The following is a 22180-nucleotide window of genomic DNA, read 5'->3' as shown; positions in this document are numbered from 1 at the left end:
TCAATTTTCTGCTGACTATAGGGCGGTCTATTGTACAATCCCAGTAAAATGGTCATCCCTTTCTTATTTCTCAGTTCCACCCAAATAACTGATGGACATCTCAAATTTCAAATCTGGTGTTAATCTTGCTTCTTGTGCACCAGCTTTGTAGCTGCAACTTTGTATTCCTCGCTCTGTTCTATCATCCTATGATCTTTGTTTCTGTACAGCACAAAAAGCAAACTTTTCACTGCACTTAGATACATGTGACAATAATAAATCGAATCAAATCAACAGTTCAATCTCAGCATAGCCCACCTTGGGCAGTGCTTCCTTTATAGTGAGATCGTAACATTTGTCTTATTTTGCCATTCAGTTAAATCAAGGCTGATTTGTACTTCATTCTCTCATTGTAAATGAGCATAAAGTTTTAGTCCTATGTTGGACACTGATGCAAAATAACCCCAGGATGACTTGGCAAATATTCTTGAAGCCTTTTTGAACTGTTATGGCGTGATGGGAAGCTATAATTTTGAAAATAACGTTGAACGCCTGTGGAAATAGCTGAGCATATTAGGGCACGAGTATTGGCAGGGGTGAGTTGTATTGTTACAATGTGAAGAGGAAAGGTTGGATTCCCCTGAAGGCTATAGGAGCAAATGAGGTCTTGGAGCCCTGCACTGAGATCAGCAGCACAAGCATCCAGGAGGTGGCCTCCAAGAGGTGCCTGTCTGCTTGGCATCCTGTTGGGCAAGGTCTGTGGGCTCCCATGGCTGCCAGCCCGGCAGTAGCACCAGCTGGTCAGAGGAGGAGGAGATGGTCACTGCTGAGGTAGGTAGGCACCTGTGCAGGCACCTTTATGCGAGTGCGGTGTCATTGGCTGGCACAGAGTACAGGCAGCAACAACTCTCAGCTGGGCCAGGACCCTGGATCCGCTGGATTCAGTGAGACCACATTTGTGGCCTTAGATCCACAAGGAACATCTGTCTCCATGCCTCTTCAGCTGTCAAGGTGCCTCTCTGCAGGTTGGAAATTTCTGATAATGCTGTAACATTGTACCTCAGTGGGTTCTTAACCTTAACTGGCGTCTCACTGGTGGGAATCTCTGGTAAAGTTCCCTGAGAGTGGGAATGCTTTGGGGACCATCCTCGTGTGTTTCCAGCTGTGCCTCTGACCTCTGTGTCATGGGGCCAGGAACATACTTCCCTCGTGTGTTTGTAGTTTGGTCCTATGTTGTATGTAGTCAATTGCTTTCATTTTTCTCTCTGAAGACTGCGATGGTGAGATCAGCCATTCCTGTTGCAGCATCGTTACCCAGTGCTGCTGGACCGATTGAAATAGAGAACCTTCCCAGAAGCCCAGGCCTCAACCAATCTGAGAAGAGGAGGTAAGAGTGATTGGCCCTTAATAGGCATTAACCATAGTAATGTGATTGTATAACTTTTAGGACAATGTAAGGCAATGATTTCACTGTGCAAACTTTGTGAATGTGATTTACGATTGACAATTTTCGTTGCGTCTTTGTGGCATACTAGAAATTCAAAAGTCAAATATAATGTTTCATATTGGTGAGTGTCATCTTCAATGGCTAGCAAAACATTTGAACCCAAATGGCTAGTGTATTGCTTTGAAGAATGAAGAGACCTTGTATCACCTTACATTGATGTGGCAGGTTATTAATGGGACTTTTGTCATCTAGAATTTGCAAGTCGCAGATTTCTAATGTTGACGATGGCAGTGAATTCCCAAGATCCCTGCAAGTTCAATGTTTTTTTTTTATTTTTCAAAAAGCTTTCAGATCCCCCCCCACCCACCCACTCCCAGCACCCCCATCACCCCCATCACCAGCACAAGGAGCTGTTTTCCATGCAAGTTGTACATATTGAAACAATTCAAGCCAATTTCCTTTGTGACTGCAAGTCCGGGCAGTCCACAATCTCAGCTACAGAAATGCTTTCCTTTTCCAAATTGAATGCTCTTTTAATGAGAAGAAACATCACTTTGAAAGTTGTCTTTACCAACAAAGACCTTCAAATACAAAAATGTTTGCATCAGAAATGCCTCTGTGAGGTAAGGCTTTTGTTATACAGTGGAAGCTCTTACTGGGTAAATGTGTACCAGACCAGTCCAAAAACCAATATGGGCTGAATTGATTGTTTCCTAACCCCCAGAGCTCAGGGCTGGAAAGTCTATTGTCTATCTGAACCTGACTAGACAAGTCCATCTGTCCACCATTCAAATGCATAACAGAGCTTGGTCCCTGTTATCAGTAATTAAAACAATAACCAAGCCTGTGTATATGTTGTGAAATGTCAACGGGAAAGCTGTTTGCAGGTCTTCAGCAAGGCTTGGGGAAGATGAAGTTGAGAGTGTGTTGCTGGAAAAAGACAGGTCAGGCAGCATCTGAGGAGTAGGAACATCGACGTTTCAGGCAGAAGCCCTTCATCAGGCCTGAAATGTCGATTTTCCTGCTCCTCGGATGCTGCCTGACCTGCTGTGCTTTTCCAGCAACACACTCTAAATTCTGACCTCCAGCATTCTGCAGTCCTCACTGTCTCCTTGGGGAAGATGAATCCTGGTTCAAAGAAGTGGTTTTGGAGGAATGGCCTGAAGGCAGACAAATACATGGAACCTCAGTGCTACTGGCTCCCCTTCTGTGGAAGCACCATTAATCTCAGTGGACGAAGTCCCATCTGAGAAAGATAACCCCTGAAGACAGCAGCAATGTTAACATCTAAGAGTCGGTAACAATGAGGTTCCACAGTCCCTTTTTGTCTTGGTTTTTGTGCAGTTAGTGATTTTTAAGCATGTAGAGATGCTGGTGTTGGACTGGTCAGAAGTCACATGACAGCAGGTTCTGGACCAACAGATTTATTTAAAATCACAAGCTTTTGTAGCGCTGCTCCTTCATCGGAAAGCAGCACTCTGAAAGCTTGTGATTTTAAATAAGCCTGTTGGACTATAGCTTGGTGTCGTGCAACTTCTGACTTTATGATACTTAAAGCAAGTGTCAGAAGGTGGGCTCTCATCAAGGTCATTGTCTGCCTACCTGTCACTAAAAGCATTGCTGGCCTCCGTTTTGGCATTGCCTGCTGCTGTGTTTGCTGTGGTCTGCAGCTCCCAATCAAAGCAATTGAATCAAATAGTTTCTCTGAATTTTTGTCTCATCTCTGATCTGCTCAGTCTCTGGACTGTATATGCTCAAGGTGGTGGAACTCCGGTGCTTGACGTAGTGCGGAACCGTTGAATGCGGTTGTTTCTCCCAGTGGTGGTGGGTGGTAGTTTTTCCTCTTTTGAGCTGATTGCTGTTGCATGAGATCCGGCTGGGCTTTGGGGTGCATTGACCATAACCGAATGAATCTGAAGGACTATTTTCTGCATGCCTTACTTTCTGGTCATGAAGAGAGAGAGAAAGTGCTCACTCTTGCTTTCGCAAATCCCCGAATTAACTTTTGTGTGTGTGTGTATAAGTGAATGAGTGAGAGATTTGAACATGAGAAACCAGAGCTGGAGTGGTTATAAACCCTTGGTGTTTACGCCGTTCCTGACTGAACGTTTACATCAACTCCACTTTCATGTCAAGTCCCATTATTCCTTAATGCTTGAGAACCTATCGAGCTGAATCTTGAATATACTCAATAACTGAACGCCAAAAGGGGTAGAGGGCTCCAAATATTCACAACCTTCTGAGTGAAGAAATTTCTCCTCAGCTCAGTGCAAAAATGGCCGACTCCTTATCCTGTGACCATTACCCTAGAGCTAGGTTCCCATAAAGCCTCTTCCAAGAATTTTATACATTTCCATTCTTATATTCTGGAGAGTTATAGGCCCATCATAATATATGACACACATCTCATTCCAGGTGAAAAACAAACACACACACACCCACCCCTACACCACCACCACTCTGTGTTTTTCCCCTGCCTGTTTTGCAATTTTGTTCTTGTTCTAACACTTACTTAAACTACACTTTGGATTGGAATATATTTGAACGTTATCACATAAACTCAATGTCTGCTGGGTCAACGATAACAGTGTGAGCAACTTGGTTTAGTCAATAAGCCCATTTGATTTGCCACCATTCAATGGGAGGCTTGAGGCCATAGAATTTAATGCTTTGGGTTTGTGTCCCTTGTCTTAAACATCTGGGCACCTTCTATAAGGGGTCAAGAGTGTGGTGCTGGAAAAGCAGGTCAGGCAGCATCATGATCCCTGATGAAGGGTTTATGCCTGAAACGCGATTCACCAGCTCCTCAGATGCTGCCTGACCTGCTGTGCTTTTCCAGCACCACACTCTCGACTCTGATCTCCAGCATCTGCAGGCCTCACTTTCTACCTTTTGTAAGGATTCAGCTTCATTACAGATTTAAAAAGAAATGAAACGAAACATAAACCAAAATCAGTGAGAGGTGAAGAAAGCATGGAGATGTACTTGTAATTATTTGCCTTTGAAGAAAACTAATTTCAGAGTTGAGGGCAAATATCAAACTCGAGGCCAACACATATATGATGGGACAAATGGCCTTTGTGCTGTGAGATTCTAAGTAAAGAGGATGGAAGGGTATTTTTAACATTTGGTTTGGTAGAATTCACTAGGTTTGGTTGCAGATTGTTGTGAGCTGTTCTGAGGATATTTTCTGGTCTGGCAAAACTTAACATTTAGCAGTAAATTGGCGGTTAAGAACAAATTGAACTTCATCCTTTGTAATTTGAGATTAAGAAAATTGCCAGCAGTGACTGGAGAAGGAAATGAGGAATCAAACTTGCTTTGTTAACTGTTTGACTGCAAGAGAGTTGAACATTAAGTAGCCATGGTGATCTACAAATGCTTGGCCTTTGATCCATCAAGCCCATTCTCTCCAGTTGCCATGTGTAATGCTTCCTCTTGTGTATTCAACTCGACCCACCTGCCCTTCTAAAGTAAGCAGCCATACACTGGTAAGGTTGCTCTTCCTTGGTGGCACGTTCCAAGTCCTGCAATTCAGGAATCTGACAAAGTTGTTTCTAGTGCTGTCTGTCATCAAGTCCTCGCACTTGTGTGATATTTGGTTCAACACTCCACTCTCTGTTGCCATTGACACAGCTAATAACAAATGGGTGTTAGGAACAGATCACCATCTCTCTGAAGCTCTTAAAAACAGTGCTGTCCAGTAAAAATCTAATTGCAGTAAGGGCATGGCCTAACTGAGAATGGGAAAGCTAAAATATGCCCATAAGTTACAACCTCTCCACTGGCTACCTGTCAGTGCCAGGGACCAAGGTTCGATTCCACGTTGGGTGACTGTGTGGAGTCTGCACGTTCTCCCTGTGTCTATGAGAGTTTCCTCCAGGTGCTTCGATTTTCTCCCACAGTCCAAAGATGTGCAGGCTAGGTTGGTAAACCATAGTAAATGCGGGTTTACAGGGATAGGGTGGGATGCTGTTTAGAAGGTTGGTGCAGATCTGATGGGCCGAATGGCCTCTTTCTGCTGTGCAGGGATTCAATGATATTCCTAGCTATCCTCATTTCTCAGCAAGACAAAAGTAAAAAATGAAGGAGCGGCACAGTGGCTCAGTGGTTAGCACTGCTGCCTCACAGCACCAGAGACCCGGGTTCAATTCCCACCTCGGGCAACTGCCTGTGTGGAGTTTGCACATTCTCCCCGTGTCTGCGTGGGTTTCCTCTGGGTGCTCCGGTTTCCTCCCACAGTCACAAAGATGTGCAGGTTAGGTGAATTGGCCATTCAAAATTGCCCGTAGTGTTAGGTGCATTAGTCAGGGGTAAATGTAGGGGAATGGGTTTGGGTGGGATGCTCTTCGGAGGGTCGGTGTGGACTTATTGGGCTGACGGGCCTGTTTCCACACTGTAGGGAATCTAAACAGATCTTTCAAAGATCTGTTCCCCTTTGTAAATTAAATAAATGCATTAATATTGTTGCAACTAATACAAATTGTCACTATTGTAAAGAATTTAAAATTAAACTTCCAACTTGAGTTGAGACATTCTTACACAGCTGAAACTTCATTCCAATCCCTACCTAATCCTCGGAAAAGCACTGCAGGTGTGGCTGCATCTGTGAAGAGACATCAAAGTTAACATCTCTGGTATAGTGACCCTCCTTCAGAATGGATCAGTGGACCCGAAACATTAACTTTGATTTCTCTGTACAGATGCTGCCAGACCTGCTGAGCTTTTACAGCAACTTCTGTTTTGTTTCTGATTTGCAGTATCTGCAGTGCATTCGGTTCCTATCTATTCACTATCTCACAGAACCCAATATTGTGAACAGAGATAGCTAATAGCAATAGTCATAGAGATCTATAGTGCAGGAAAAAGCCCTTCGGCCCATCCAAGTAGTCAAAAACAATCACCTAACTATACTAATCCCATTTTCTAGCACTTGGCCCATAACGATGGTTAGTACAAATAGATAATAACCAATATTTGTATGTATTTGAGCGAAGTTACTGACAGTCCGGCAACTTATTAAAATAAGGGAATTGATGTGGGATGTTATCTTACCTCTTCTGTGGAGAGTATGTCCCATGAGTATTCTTCTGCTCAGGGGTGAAAGGAAGGAGTGAGTGAGACAGCTTCAAGGAAGTGCTGAAGCACTGTTGTTAACACTGCATGTTGCTGCTTTGCTCTGCTCTGAATTAACAACTGCATGAAGTCAATGTGGCCTTTTTACTTTGAGGCAGTGCTGAAGACTGACTGGCAGAGTTTGCAGCCAGGCGTTTTAAAGTCAGCGAGAGCAGCTTTACTACAATGTCATTATTAGGAAAAAGATCAAATTGTTGTCATCCTGAGTTTTCCGAATGTTGCGTATCTCTCACTGCACTGTTTCTCATTCTCGACTTCTATCATTGCCCTTCGCTGATGTACTTGAAGTCTTTATTTTCTTGCCTGTGTTATTTTGAAAGCATTGATGTCTCTTGCATTCAATTGTGTTGTCGGGCACTGGACAAATTTCTGCATTTTCCCCCACAGACGCATACAGATTAATGTAAAATAAACCAAAAGCAAATGGGAGACTCTGGGCCGGATTTCAGAGTCTTTGTGACTCTGTGGTTGTTTAATAATGTCAGATGGGACCCGGGAATAGGAGTCTTGCAGTTTTTGACAGTAGGAGAAAGGGCATGTGGCCTGATTCACACAGGCAGGAAGGTCTGTTCACCTTGGACTATTGCAAAACCTGAACTAGCGGTGTGGGCTTCAGGAATTGATGCAGTGGGTAAACATGAAGGGCATGAATAGGGTGAATAGACCAGGGTAGGAGAATCGAAAACTAGAGGGCATAGGTTTAAGGTGAGAGGGGAAAGATTTAAAAGGGTCCTATGGGGCAACTTTTTCATGAAAAAGATGGTGCATGTATGGAATGAGCTCCCAGAGGAAGTGGTGGAGGCTGGTACAATTACAACATTTAAACTACATCTGGATGAGTATATGAATAGGAAGGGCTTAGAGGGATGTGGGCCACATGCTGGCAAACGGAACTAGATTAGTTTGGGATATCTGGACAGTGTGGACAAGTTGGACCAAAAGGTCTGTTACTGTGCTGTACATCTCTATGACTCAATAATGCTCTTGAATGTTGAATAAGATCTGTGTGTCATGATTCGAGTGTTTTTTAAACCTTAAACTGCTTTTTTGAAAAAGTAGGCTGTATCTGTCAGTGAAAGATTTGAAAGAAAACATGCTCTGGTGGACAGTTTGATTGAGGGCTGTACTTTTGGGGCTAAGTGAATTTTCTGGTCATGTAGAGACGGTGGAGTAGATTGTTTGGAAGGGAGAGATGGAAAGGGAGAATCTGTTTTCATTGGAAAGCTCATGAACTGTGGATTTCAATTTGAAGTAATTATTAAAAAGAATTGGAGGTGAAACAAGGAGAAAACATCTTCATGCAGTGAGTAGTTAGGATCTGGTATGGACTGCTTGACGTAATGGTAGAGACCAAGTCAATCACTGTTTTCAAAAAGGTTACACCACTGTTGGAATATTGCATGCAATTCTGGTCTCCTTCCTTTCGGAAAAATGTTGTGAAACTTGAAAGGGTTCAGAAAAGATTTACAAAGATGTTACCAGGGTTGGAGGATTTGAGCTATAGGGAGAGGCTGACAGGCTGGGGCTGTTTTCTCTGGAGCGTCGGAGGCTGAGGGGTGACCTTAGAGAGGTTTACAAAATTATGAGGGGCATGGATAGGGTAAATAGGCAAAGTCTTTTTCCTGGGGTCGGGGAGTCCAGAACTAGAGGGCATAGGCTTAGGGGAAAGATATAAAATAGACCTAAGGGGCAACTGTTTCACACAGAGGGTGGTACGTGTATGGAATGAGCTGCCAGAGGAGGTGGTGGAGGCTGGTACAATTGCAACATTTAAGAGGCATTTGGATGGGTATATGAATAGGAAGGGTTTGGAGGGATATGGGCCGGATGCTGGCAGGTGGGACTAGATTGGGTTGGGATACCTGGTCGGCATGGACGGGTTGGACCGAAGGGTCTGTTTCCGTGCTGTACGTCTCTGTGACTCGATGAGGGACTTGCACCTGGAGAGAGAAAAGTTTCCAAGAAAGAGCAGGTGAGTGGAGCCAGCTGAGTTACTGTTGTGGAGCGGGTTAGTATGAACACAATGGGCCTAATGGCCTCCTCTTGTTCTGGAACCAGCCCATGATTGTGATTGTTATCTCTAACAGTACTTTTCGTGGTTCCAAGACCATCCAAGGTTTGTTGGAGCCAACAAAGTATGTGTGAGATGCAATCATTTTTGTAATGTAGGAAATGTAGCAGTCCAAGCAGCAGCATTATTGCAAGTAGGAGCAGTTATTCTGTTTTAATGATGATAGTTGAAGGGTAAATATTGTCCACGAAGATTATTTTTTAAATATAGGAGCAAATTACTGCAGATGCTGGAATCTGTAATGAAAACAGCAAATGCTGGAGATCACTGCGGGTCAGGCAGCATTCATAGAGAGACAGCAAGCTAATGTTTTGAGTCTCAATGACTCTTGATCAGAGCTTAATTTTAATTTTAACTATGATCCTTTGCTTTTTTTTTAAATTTTGAAATGTTCTTTCAGAACCACCCAATGAGCTGGTACCATAGTGATGTTGATAGGCTTCATTGCTTATTCTGCAAGCATGCTACCACTGAGCAAAGGTTATTAGGAGCCTGTCTCTTCATTAATGATGTTTGGAAAAAGCCACAATCTATTTGACTGTGCTCATTGAATCAAATCTTCTGTGCATGATGGTTTGTTGTTGGAACTTCGAGTTCAGACAAATGATCAGACTTAGTCAAATGATTAATTTCTCTGTGTTCTTTTCCTGGTTGAGGAGAGTGTTCACTTGCCTCGATGATAACTGTCATTGATGTTGCATGTGGTCAGCCATCAGTGGCCGTAGTTGAAGAATGTTTGGTCTGTGGTCAAGTTCCTTGTCTTCTCACACGTCAGCTCCCCACCAACACCACCACAGTCACCCTCACCACCCCTCACACTCACCCTCACCACCTCTCACTCTCACCCTCACCACCCCTCACACTCATCCTTCCCTGACCCCCTCCCCATCCCCCACTCTCACCCTCCTCATGCTCATTCTCGCCGCGCACACACACACACTCATCTCCCCCACGTAATCTCATCCCACCACCTACTTACACACGCCCCTCCTCTCTCTCTCTCTCTCTCTCACACACGCACACACACACACGTGTGTGCGCATTATAATGCATTGCTTTAATGCAGCACTCCCACCTAGTGGCCGAAACAGGAAATTGTGAAGTGCTGAATGATGGGAAAAGCAGTTTGGGTTTGAATATTAACCAAGGGTGGGGGAACTCTCCTGGAAGGGTTGGGCTGCTGGCACAGAGTTTCTGAAAACTCTTCTGTAAACCTTTTAGAAAGTGGTGTACACACCTGGATTTGCATAGCTTCTGAATAACATAGTTAAACAGCCTGATACTTCACAGTCAGACTAAAAAATATGAGCACCAAGCTAAAGAAAGAGACTTAATAGATAGCCACTAACATGGTCAGTGCAAGTAGGTTAGATGGACCATTTTAAAGAAAGAGGACCTGTGAAGAGAGAGAGAGAGAGATTGCTTGAACTAACATTAGGTTCCTTTTAAAAGTAGCTATCAATTTTTCAATACTTACCATTTAAATACTATAGAATGTCAGTTCATTACACACTGAGTAGCCTTTGAATTGAGAGAGTTGCAAGTGAAGATAAATACTGAAATAAGGGTGTACAAAGCTGTTAAAGGGGACCTCAATGCTTTTAAAATCTTTTCATTTCCGCTGTCTGCAACCTTGCACTGTTGCCACCCTCCTGTAGCTGCTTGCAGCCTCTTGTTTCCAATTCCAACCATGGTGTGCCCACGGCTAACTCACTAACTCTGCTCCATGGCCCAGGCCAGCCCAGGATGATGGCTCACAACCCACAGGACGATCGTGGAACTCGCAAGCTGTGCCCACTGCCTCGGACAGAAACTACACCAACTTTATCTATGAGTACAATCTGAAGAACGCAGCAGAGCAGTAAAAAAAACAGTGCCAGCCTTTGTATTGCCAGCTGAAGGAGAGGACATTTTGAGCTGTTGCTCCTCAGTGATAAGTACACAACGACTACAAACTGAGGGGGTGGGGGGAGAGGGGAGAGGACTTGTCCAGTGACGATATGCCAAGTGCCTTGTACAAGAGAGTGGGTACAGGAGGATCTGTGGGGGTGCGGGGTTGGAAAGTACGTTGTTCATTGGAATCTCCTGGTAACATGCTCCTCTCTTTAAAAATAAATGCTATATGCATTTCCATTTTGTCAACCAGCATTCAAACCAGGTGAGAGGATGTAAGTGGTTTTGTCAGAATTAAATGCTTTATTTTCTCTCCCTGTAGAAAATGCACTTTCCTCCATCAAACTCCAGACTTGTTTAGAGAATTATTTCGCTCCACAATTAATTTTCATGTGCCCTCCCATGTTTGGTGATTTGTGCAGACCTACACTCCAACCACAAAATTTTTTTGGGATTTCGGGGGGAAAAAAAATTTCAATTTTTAATCTTAAATGTCCATGGGATGCCTCCCGGGGTGAAGTGGAGAGGGTGGAGCGGGTGGTGGGGGAATAACAGTTAGACATGTTTTAACTCTGGTATTGAGCAGGCGGGCTGTACAGAAAATAAAATTATAACTTCAATAACAGTCTTGTGTTAGCCCTGGGTTTTCAAAGGTATGGTTTCCTGAAAATTACAGTTTGATGGCCCAATGTTCAGCAGTGTCTGTGCCTCTTGTTCTCACCCACTCCCAGGAGAAAGTGAGAATTGCAGATGGATCAGAGTCGAGAGGGTGGTGCTGGAAAAGCACAGCAGGTCAGGCAGCATCCGAGGAGCAGGTGAATCAACGTTTTGGACATAAGCCCTTCATCAGGAATGTGGCTTGTGGGCCTGGGATGAGAGATAAATGGGAAGGGGTGTGGGGTTGGGGGGAAGATAGTTGAGATTGCAATAGATAGATGAAGGTGAGGGAAGATGATAGGGTGGGGAGGAGGGTGGAGTGGATAGATGGGAAAGTTGATGGACAGGTCAGGAGGACGGTGCCGAGTTGTAGGCTTGGGACTGGGATAATGTGGGGGAGGGGAAATGTGGAAACTGTTGAAATCCCGTGTGATTGCAGGGTCCCAAGGCAGAATATATGAGGTGTTCTTCCTCTAGGCGTCGGGTGGTATCAGTTTGATGGTGGAGGAGGCCCAGGACCTGCATGTCCTTGACTGAGTGAAATGGGGAGTTGAAGTGTTCAGCCAGGGGGTGGTGGGATTGGTGGGTGCGGGTGTCCCAGAGATGTTCTCTGAAACGATCCTCAAGAAAGTGTCCTATCTCTCCGATGTAGAGGAGACCGTAGAGGAGACCATATCGGGTGCAATAGATACAATAGATGACATTGGAAGAGGAACAGATGAATTTCTGTCGGATGTGGAAGGATCCCTTGGATCCTTGGACAGAGGTGTAGGCCCAGGTTTTGCACTTCCTGTGGTGGCAGGGAGAGATGCCGGGAGTGGGGAGTGGGTTGTGGGCTTGTTTGGGGGAGGTGGGGGATTTGCTGGAAAAGCTCAGCAGGTCTGACAGCATCTGTGGAGAGAAATCAGGACTGAAGAAGGGTCACTGGACCTGAAACACAAACTCTGATTTCTCTCCATAGATGCTGCCAGACCTACTGAGCTTTTCCAGCAGTTTCTGTGTTTGTTTCTGATTTCCAACATGTGCAGCTCTTTCGACTTTAAAACGTCTACAGTTGTTTTCTTCCAAAGCAATGCTTTCCTGTCACTTGAATTTCAGGAAATTGTGACTATCTGCCATTTTTCAGGTGAAGCAGTAAAGCAGAACATGAATGGTGCTTTCTTCCCTTCCTTCATCCTCAAACCCTTTGTTTATTGATTTTTTTTAAAGGGGCATCAAGTAATGAGGCTGCATCTTGGATGTTGCAGTGTGTAGGTCACAGCACTGTGCCACCAGACTGTAAAGCTCTCTCTTTAGAGAGAGAAAGAGAGGCAACTGGTGGTGATTTACCCTGAGAGCCAAACAGCTAACTGACCCCAACTGTGTGCTCTGTCAGAGGACCTGCTGCTCTCCCTGTTGGACATGAATCTGGACATGCAGCTGTTTATGGTGCTTCACATTTTATAAAAGCAAGTCAGGGTTTGAAGAAAGGTGGAGAAATACATTGTTGTGGTTTATTTGTACATGATCTGGGTGATGCACAAATTGGGTACATTATTAACTAAGGTCTTATTAACTGTGCCTCGTATTTACTAATCAAATGTTGTTCTTGATCCTATTTAGCTCTTCATAATAAGTATTTTTAAAGGTTTTAGGAATTGTAATTATTACTTTGTTGACTTTAGTTCAGTTTCTAATATTGAGGCAGTGTGATGAGTTTGTCTAATGTCTATAAAGTGTGTTTTGCAACCATATTCAATTACTGTGCTGTATTTCTTTTTCAGCTTTAGAGCAGGAAAACATAAGCATTAGCTTATTTTTCAGCTGACTGCTTACCATTGATTTGCATGTATCTCAGGAATGTTAATTCTAACAGTTAAAATTCCAAGAGGCCTGACAAATTCAACATGCCCAAACCAGCAAGCAAGAGGTTTTAATTAAACATTGGATGGAGTCACCTGAGCTCTAAGGGCTAGATTGTAAGGGGCTTGCACCTGCTCAACACTGGTTGTCGTAAGCACACACACATTGAAGTTTTATAGCAAAAGCCAGATCATATGAGCTGGTTACTGACTGATCTGACCTCAGCCCTTCTAATAGAAACTCAACCTTCCCTCTCCAGAAGCAACTTTTACTCTTTGCCAAGACAGAACAATCTGCTTCGTTTCATTTAAATCTAGTGCTTATTGCACCGATGGACTTACTTTAGGGTAGAAATAGAACCCAATTGGAATTCTAGCCTGTTTCCCTTGACTTTTCAGGAGAATTTTCCACAGTGACATTCCTAACAATATTCCTGCATTACCACACCTTCAAAAAGTTCATCATTGGCTGAAAGCTTGCTTTGGGACATTGTAAGATTATGAAAAACATTATGTAAGTGCAGGTCTTTTGAAAGTTCTCCATGTGGATTGTTAGCTCTAACAATAAGATGTAATGGTCCAGACAACACCACATTCTTTGGCCCATCTGGTCCAGATCCTGTTTTAATCTGAGGTAACCCTCTTCACTGTCCATTTCACCTCTAATTTTGGTGTCGTCTGCAAACTTACTAATTACACCTCTTATGCTCACATCCAAATCATTTAGATTAGATTCCTTACAGTGTGGAAACAGGCCCATCGACTCAACAAGTCGACACCAACCCTCCAAAGAGTAACCCACCCAGACCCATCCTCCTACATTTACCCCTGATTAATGTACCTAACACTATGGGCAATTTAGCATGGCCAATTCACCTGACCTGCACATCAGGGAAAACGAGGAGCAGACACAGTGAGAATATGCAAACTCCACGCAGCCAGTTGCCTGAGGCTGGAATCGAACCCAGGTCTCTGGCGCTGTGAGGCAGCAGTGCTAATCACTGAGCCACCATGCAGACCTTCCATAAATGGTGAAAGGTAGTAGACCCAGCACCGATCCTTGTGCCACTCCACTGGTCATAGGCCTCCAGTCTGTGAGATGCTTTTCCAATTAAGAAGTTTAAGTGTAGTCAGTGTCATAATGGGGGAGATTACATTGGGGACATCAGTTTGAGAACATTTGAACAAAAAAGAACATTTATCAATATAGAAATACTGTGGCTTCAAGAGTAGGTCAGAGACTAGGAATCCTGAAGCAAATACCTCACCTTCAGACTCCCCAAAACCTGTCCACCATCTACCAGGCACAAGTCAGGAGTGTGACGGAATACTCCCCACATGCCTGGATAGGTGCAGCTCAGGACACCATCCAGGACAAATCAGCCCACTTGATTGGCACCAAGTCTAAAAGCATTCACTCCCTCCATCACCGATGCTCAGTAGCCGCAGTGGGTAATGATTATAAGTTGCTCTGCAGGAATTCATCTGAGCTCCTTTGACAGCACCTCACAAATCCACAAGCTCTTCTATCAAGAATGGCAAGGGCAGCAGGTACATGGGAACACGACAACCTGCTTGTTCCCCTCCAAGGCACTCCCCATCCTGACTTGGAAATACATTGCAATATCTTCACTGTCACTGAGTCAGAAACCTGGAACTCCCTCCCTAAGAGCATTGTGAGTCTATGTGCACCAAATGAACTGCAGCAGTTCAAGAAGGCAGCTCACTGTACCTTCTCAAGGGCAACTAAGGATGGGCAATAAATGCTGACCCAGCCATGGGATGCGAGTATCCCATGAATGCATTTTAAAAAAGTTAACAATAATATGATATTCTTTTGCTCCTTTGTCCCTTCTATTGAATTGTATTTGATTTAAACTGTAGAAGGTCACACACAAAATGTCCTCTTGAACAATGCACTTCCCATAGTCTGCAAAGATCAACCACTTTAGCAGGGAGTGAAGGTAGTGAATGGATTTTGATAATAGTATTCATAGGATGCAACACCGATTCAGCAGATTCACTAAAAATAGGGCACGCATCAGTTTGCATGCCTTCAGAGGCATTGCATGTGTGATTGAAAGCATTTTCATAAGGATTTCATCTGGAAATTCCCATTGAATATCTGCAGGAAAATCTTCTCTTCTTGGCCATACCTTGGCGTGAGGGAGAAAATCTTGCACATCCCATTGCTTCAGTCTGATTTAAACACCAGACAGTCATCCCGTCATGAGGTGTTTTGAACTGTGTACAAAATGCAGCAAATTTGTTTTTAAAATATATAGACTCATACAGCATAGGATCACAGCCTTTGGTCCAACTAGTCTACACCAACCTCATCACCAAACTAAACTAGTCCCGCTTGCTGTGTTTGGCCATATCCCTTGAAACCTTTCCTATTCATGAACATATACAAATGTCTTTTAAATGTTCTAACTGTAACTGCATCCATCACTTTCTCTGGCAGTTCATTCCACACATGAACCACTCTGAGTTTTTTAAAAAACGGTTGCCCCTCATGTCCTGCTTAAATCTTTCTCCTCTCACCTTAAAAAATATACCCCCTAGTTTTGCACTCCCCCAACTTCTGGAAAAGATCCTTGTCATTCACCTGATCTGTGCCCCTCATGATTTCATAAACCTCAAGAAGGTCACCCCACAGCCTTCTGCGTCTCCAGTGAAAAAAGTCCCAGCCTATCTGGTCTTTTTTATATCTCAAACTCTCCATTCCCGGTAACAGCCTGGTAAAATCTTTCTGACTCCTCTCCAGCTTAACAATGTCCTTCCTATAATAGTGACACAATATTCCAGAAGAGGCCTCACCAATATCCTGTGCAACCTAACATAATGTCCCAAGTTATACACTGTGGTCTGAGCAATGAAGGCAAGCATGCTAAATGCCTTCTTAACCACCCAGTCTGCCTGTGATGCAACTTTCAAAGAATTATGTACCTGAACCCCTAGCGCTCTCAGTTCTACAATGCTACCCAAGGAGTCTTACAACATTTTGAAAAAAATTGGTTTGGAAAGTTTCTTATTAATCAGTTCAGCCGGGCATCAATAGATAAATATAACCGAATCCCTCTGCTGACATCTCACAACATCAACATTACGTTAAAACACAACTTGCCTGGTCCCTTGCAGTTAGGTTTTATTTTGCCGGTCCACTTCTGTTTGCAGAGGTTTATTTTAGAAAATGTTTGAACAGAGGCGAAATAAAATCTATTAATGTTTTATTTTCCGCTTGTATTCATCTTAAGTGCTGTTCCATTTCAGCCAAGCTAAAACGTCATGAGTAATTGTGTTCTTGGGCGCAGTAAATGGTGATATATATGTTTCCTCCATTCAAGAATTTGAACAGTTAGGTTTCTTCAGCTAGGAGCCACCTGGCTGACTTCACCTTGTGGACAGGTTCATCATTGCACTGCTGCCCCGATAGAACTCCAAAGGTGAGAATCTGAGTGTTCTGTGAGCAGAAAGGTTTGCAAGCGTGTCAGGTTCCCTCAGGAATGTATGTTTGAGTGATGAATGGTCCAGTGTTTGTTTTCCTTTCCAGTTCATTCACAGAATGTAGATGTCATTGACTGATCCAGCATTTATTGCCTGCCCTTAAGAAAGTGGAATGAGCTGCCCCCTTGAACTGCTGCAATCCATTGTGCTGTAGGTAGACCCACAATGCTGTCAGTGGAGTAATTCCAGGATCTTGATCCAATGACACTGAAGGAACGGCAATATATTTCCAAGTGGGCAGCACAGTGGTTAGCACTGCTGCCTCACAGCGCCAGAGACCCGGGTTCAATTCCTGCCTCAGGCAACTGTCTGTGTGAAGTTTGCACATTCTCCCCGTGTCTGCATGGGTTTCCTCTGGGTGCTCCAGTTTCCTCCCACAGTCCAAAGATGTGCAGGTCAGGTGAATTTGCCATGCTAAATTGCCTGTAGTGTTAGGTGAAGGGGTAAATGTAAGGAAATGGGTCTGGGTGGGTTACTCTTCGGAGGGTCAGTGTGGCCAGTTTCCACACTGTAAATAATCTTAAAAAAAAAGTCAATGACATAGAACCCCTACAGTATGAAAGCAGACCATTCAGCCCATCAAGTCCACACAAGCCCTCTGAAGAGCATTCTACCCAGACCCACCCCCCTCCCCTTACTCCTGTATCCCTATATTTCCCATGGCTAATCCACCTAGCCTGATATCTTTGGAATTTGGGAGGAAGTGGGTGGAATCGAAACCAGGCCCCTGGTGCTGTGAGGCAGCAGTGCTAACCACTGAGCCACCGTGCTGCCCCACCAGTGAATGATCTGGAGGGGAAGTTGCAAATGGTGATCCCCATCAATCTCTGCTACTCTTGTACTTCTAGATGGTAGTGGTCATGGAAGGTATTGTCGAAGGAGCCTTGGTGAGTTTCTGTAGCTCACAACCTCAAAGGAACTAGAGGACCAGGTGGAAAACATGCCCCTATTAACACTTATAGTCATGATCCTTCATTGGAACTGTTATGTCCCTGTTGCCTTTCTGCTCTGAAGGAACCATTTTCTCTGTGACTCCTTCTTGTTCCAGTTTCCCCCCTCCCTTCCGCTGCCCAATTCTTAAAGGCTGCTGTGTGAAATATTAGCCAGTCCTTCTCTTTCAAGGGCTGATCATTAAGAGTATATTTTTTAATGGATTCAATGGATAAACTATCCTGAACAAATCTTTAGCAACCCCCATGGACTGTTATTAGTAGTCAAAACAACAAATATTGTGTTATTTGAAATTGATTTTATCGTTTGATATTATTAATCAGAAGATGTGGTCCATGAAAGTGGCCCTCTAATGTCAAGTCTGTAGTTATCTCCATGTGTGTAAGGTTTTTTGATATCTGTGCTTGAGAACAAATATCTCAATCTTGAAAGGTTTTTTAAAAATGAGTGGAAAATGGGTTAAGGTGACTTCCCAGGGACTGGAGTAGGTGGCTACTTACTGATGTTTCCACTCAGGATTCCACAAGCAGGAATTTGGTTGTGATGGATAAACTTGGAAAAAGTATGAATGTGCACTGAACAGAGCAGAATTTTTTTTCTGTTTCTTGGATTGCTTTGCTTTCTTAAGCAAATCATCCAAGTTGTATTGCTTGCAGCACTTTCATGTTTTGGTTAATGTATTGAATGATTGCACTGAATAATTGTTCCTCTTTAATATTGGATATGTTATTTACAACGCAACTAAAATTTTCAATGATACTGTGTTTAACTGGCTATGAAGTTGTTGCATAGGGTTAGAATTGGTTGAGAAAAATATCCCAAAAACAATGATTCCATTAAGAGACGATTAGAAATTAGAGTTACTGTACAGCAGTGCTTAAAGAACAGTTTGAGTAACCAGTGACGAACTAAAATAATTCAGCTGTAAGACTTCACTTTTAAACCAAAATAAACTATTTTACCATATGGATATTTTAAATTAACATATCATGACAAACCATTGGAGCAGATGGGACTTGTATCTGTAAAGTTGGAGACTACTGCACCACAAAATTCCAATTGCTACGATGTATGAAAATAAATTAAATAAAGTGCCACTAACAATTCTGATACTGGAGTATCAGAACCTGATACTATTCTGGAGTGATTGTAGGTGTCAGTCAAAATGACTCTCCATCAAAAACTCAATAATAGGATATTATTGTTGGAGTTTCTCACTATCAACTCTGATCTTATTGACTGAGTACAGGTTTCCTTTTAACTGTAACCAAGTAAGGCTTGTTTGATTTGCAGTGACATCAGAGCTGTGTTTAACCTGTTTCTTATCAGATATTTTGGTTTATCTGCAAATGCTTATAGCTACTCCTGCCAGAGGATTTTGTCTGTGGTACTCCACTGTAACACAGTTCATTTGCAACAACAACAATTCTGTGACAGTCATCATCCAACTATACCATGGTCAACCCCTCTGTCTACTGCCCTCCAGTTGACCTTTTAGAAGAAATCTCTGTGGTCTTTACTCTGATCAAATGGCCAAAATGTTGACATTCATTTTGATTTTAAGAAAGTCCAACTATAAAAGTTATTTCCTAAAACCTGTGAATTATGAAACTAGATTTTCACAGCAATAGAATGATGGCAGTCTTGATAATATATAACTGAAGATAAGTTTTTAAACAGTACTTCAGAGCTGTACACACATTTTGGGTTGGAAATGGAATTGGGTTTATTTTTGACACTTTAGTCATAGAGATGTATAGCACTCAAACAGACCCTTTGGTCCAACTCATCCATGCCGACCAGATATCCTAACCTGATCTAGTCCCATTTGCAGTACTTGGCCCACATCCCTCTAAACCCTTTCTTTTCATATACCCATCCAGATGCCTTTTCAATGTTGTAATTTTAACCATCTTCCACCATTTTCTCTGGCAGCTCATTTCATATATGTACCACCCTCTGCGTGAACAAGTTGCTCCTTAGGTCCTTTTTAAATCTTTCCCCTCTTGCCCTAAACCTACATCCTCCAGTTCTGGACTCCCCCACCCCGGGGAAAAGACCTTGTCTATTTGCCCTATTCGTACCCCTCATGATTTTATAAACCTCTATAAGGTCACCTTCAGCCTCTGATGCTCCAGGAAAAACAGCCCCAGCCTGTTCAGCATCCCCCTATAGCCCAAATCCTTCAACCCTGGCAACATCCTTGTAAATCTTTTCTGAATCCTTTCAAGTTTCACAATATCCTTCCAATAGGTGGGAGACCAGATTGCTTTCTGGAAGTGGGAAGCCTGAAACCCTGATGCTGAAAATCTTCTGGAAGTCAAGTCAAGCAGATATTTATAAACAAACAAGTGAACAAGCAATGTATACAATGTTTGGTTGCATTAGATTACAAACTGGTTGAATACTTTCAGCTGAAGAGATGATTTTCATTTATCTAACTCAAATTCCTAAAGGTCGATTCCAGTTGCATAGTCTAGCCATCTCATCACACCCTGCCAATGGCCCTTCTGTACCTGAGTGAAAGACCTGAGAGGCTGGGTATGTGTTTAACAATTTTGTTGGAATCCAATCAGAATCCTTTCCCAGATTATTTACTGCTGCTTCCCAGCCTGTTCTTTTTCGAGGTGGTGGATGAGTGCCCATTTTGTTCGCCAACTCAAGAACTCGACACCAACCAGGTGTGAAACCTTTTTGCCTACCTATAACTCCTCATGGTTTGCATTTTGTACTTTGGCAGGGGTTGCTTTTCTGCTTGACTTTAATTCATAATCTTCCTCTGATCCTATCCTGGTGCTTCCTCAAGTCTCCTGTGAAAATCAGAACAGTCTTCTCATTATATCCTACCATCGGGTGCTGTGTTAATGGACTGATACATTGTGCTTCCTAGTAGTTTTGTAGAAATGTCGAAACACTAATCTCATTTTTAAAAGTGTTTTAAAGGTTGTTGAAAGTCTGATCCAGCATCTGTTGCAATTGAGCCAGGTAAAGTGGTTTGTATAACTGCACAGAAATTGTTCTAAGGTATAGATTGCTGAGACCCGTCTAATCTGTCGGAGCAATTTGGTTTTCTGGCCATGAAGCTGTGCTTTTGTTGAATGTTTGCTATGACCAGATTGGTCGTGTGATGTGGCTAATAAAGTCTGGAACAACTTCACTGAAAATTGAGACTAATTAATGACTGCATCTACCTGCGGCTGCCTTAGGCTTATGCCCAAAATTGCTTCAGTTCTTTGATTTTCAGCACTGAAATGAACAAACCGATTGTGGGAAGCGGCAGTTTCTGGTGGCCTAAAATTAACTTCTCAAGTTAGATGCGATTCCTACCGGTGGTTCAAAGGTTACATTCTTTTTGCTTTGCGTTCTTTGAAATCCCGAATTGTTGGCCGTGATGATTTGATTAATCTTTGCTCCCAGTGTTTCCAGTACCAGACTGGGAATGTCAATGATGCCAGTGCGACGAAATCAGCAAGTTGACTCTTGAATCAATGTTTAAAAGGGCACAGTCTTCAGGAGGGTGGGTGAGGGGGTAATGGTCTGCCAGTTTTGTAACTTGATTGCATTCATTGTCAGCAGGTCAACTGCAATGTGCACACATGGTAGGTGTGTTACTGCTGCATTTGACACCAGCTAAACATTGAGGTAACTCCTTTATGATAGGCTTGTGGAGGCAGTGCCCCTTTAACAATTGCTAACCCTTTGAGTACTGTAGGAGAACAGTTACTGCAGCTTGGAAGGAAGCCTTGCTGAAACGTTAAAGTTTCAGTCAGGACTCAAAGGGTTAACAGAAGCATTAATCTTGTAATAGGCTGGCTGAGAATCTGGTGGTGTTGCTTTCTTTTCCTTCTGTAGCTAATCTGCATGTGGGTGTTCATTCAACATACTAAAGAAGTTTTCCTGAATGTTTGAATACTGAAACCATGTTTCAAGTGATGCTGATTTTTATTTTGTTTTTTTTTTCGCCATTCACAGTGCGCAAATAGCAGATTTATTGGATACCAAAGAGCTCTTGGAGACCTGTGTGGATGAAGTCATAGCAGTGCCTGTTTCTATGACAGCGGCAGGGATTTCAGACACTTCGGTTCAAAGTTTGACCTTGGCTGAAACAAACGAGAGTGCACGTGACAAACCAGATTCAGCAGGTGAGAGGTGATCACTCTGCCTGCTGATGTGATAATAGGGCAGTGGTGATGCTTGTCCTAATTGATGTGTACAATGCCATAAATGATATTTGCACATTGTTCCATTACAAGTGGCCAATCTTGCTCCACTCCAAGAAGGGTTCTTGAAGACCTCCTGCCAAGCTCTGGTCAATCTCCTTGAGACCTCTAGGACTTTCAACTTCCCTCCAAAGCATAGGCAAATGTTGAAATGCAAATAATCTTACTTATTTTTCCTTTTATTTCTTTGTTTGGTAACTTGCACCTAATTTAGACAGAAGACTCCATCTTTGTGCCCACAAATCCTTGCGTAGCCTTGCTGTCCCCCCACCCCCTCCATATCTCTGTAACCACCTCAAACGCTGTAGCCCCTCAGCTGTTCCAAATCTGGCCAGATTTTCTTTTTTTTTAATTCATTCACATGTAGCGCTTCTGGCTAGGCCAGCATTTATTGCACAGAAAGCAGTTGAAAGTCAACCAGATTGTTGTGGTCTGGAGTCACGTATAGGCCAGTTTGGGGAAGGATTACAGTGTC

At 43.2% G+C, this 22180-nt stretch overlaps 1 protein-coding gene across 3 annotated transcripts in view; it reads left to right on the top strand.

The window, feature by feature from the left end:
* Window positions 1–22180, top strand: part of epb41l5 (erythrocyte membrane protein band 4.1 like 5) — a 164549-nt gene that overhangs the window by 108882 nt on the left and 33487 nt on the right. For 2 of the 3 annotated variants that reach the window (XM_043694224.1, XM_043694227.1), the window contains 2 exons: window positions 1251–1366; window positions 21458–21627. In XM_043694224.1, the coding sequence (XP_043550159.1) occupies window positions 1251–1366; window positions 21458–21627 (286 nt within the window). Of the gene's footprint in view, window positions 1–1250; window positions 1367–10368; window positions 11338–21457; window positions 21628–22180 lie in introns of those variants that run through there. The other variant, XM_043694226.1, reaches the window with a different exon arrangement.

The sequence above is a fragment of the Chiloscyllium plagiosum genome, chromosome 7 (genome assembly GCF_004010195.1).
Source record: "Chiloscyllium plagiosum isolate BGI_BamShark_2017 chromosome 7, ASM401019v2, whole genome shotgun sequence".
Lineage (NCBI taxonomy): Eukaryota > Metazoa > Chordata > Chondrichthyes > Orectolobiformes > Hemiscylliidae > Chiloscyllium > Chiloscyllium plagiosum.
This window is presented reverse-complemented; position numbering and strand designations above follow the sequence as displayed.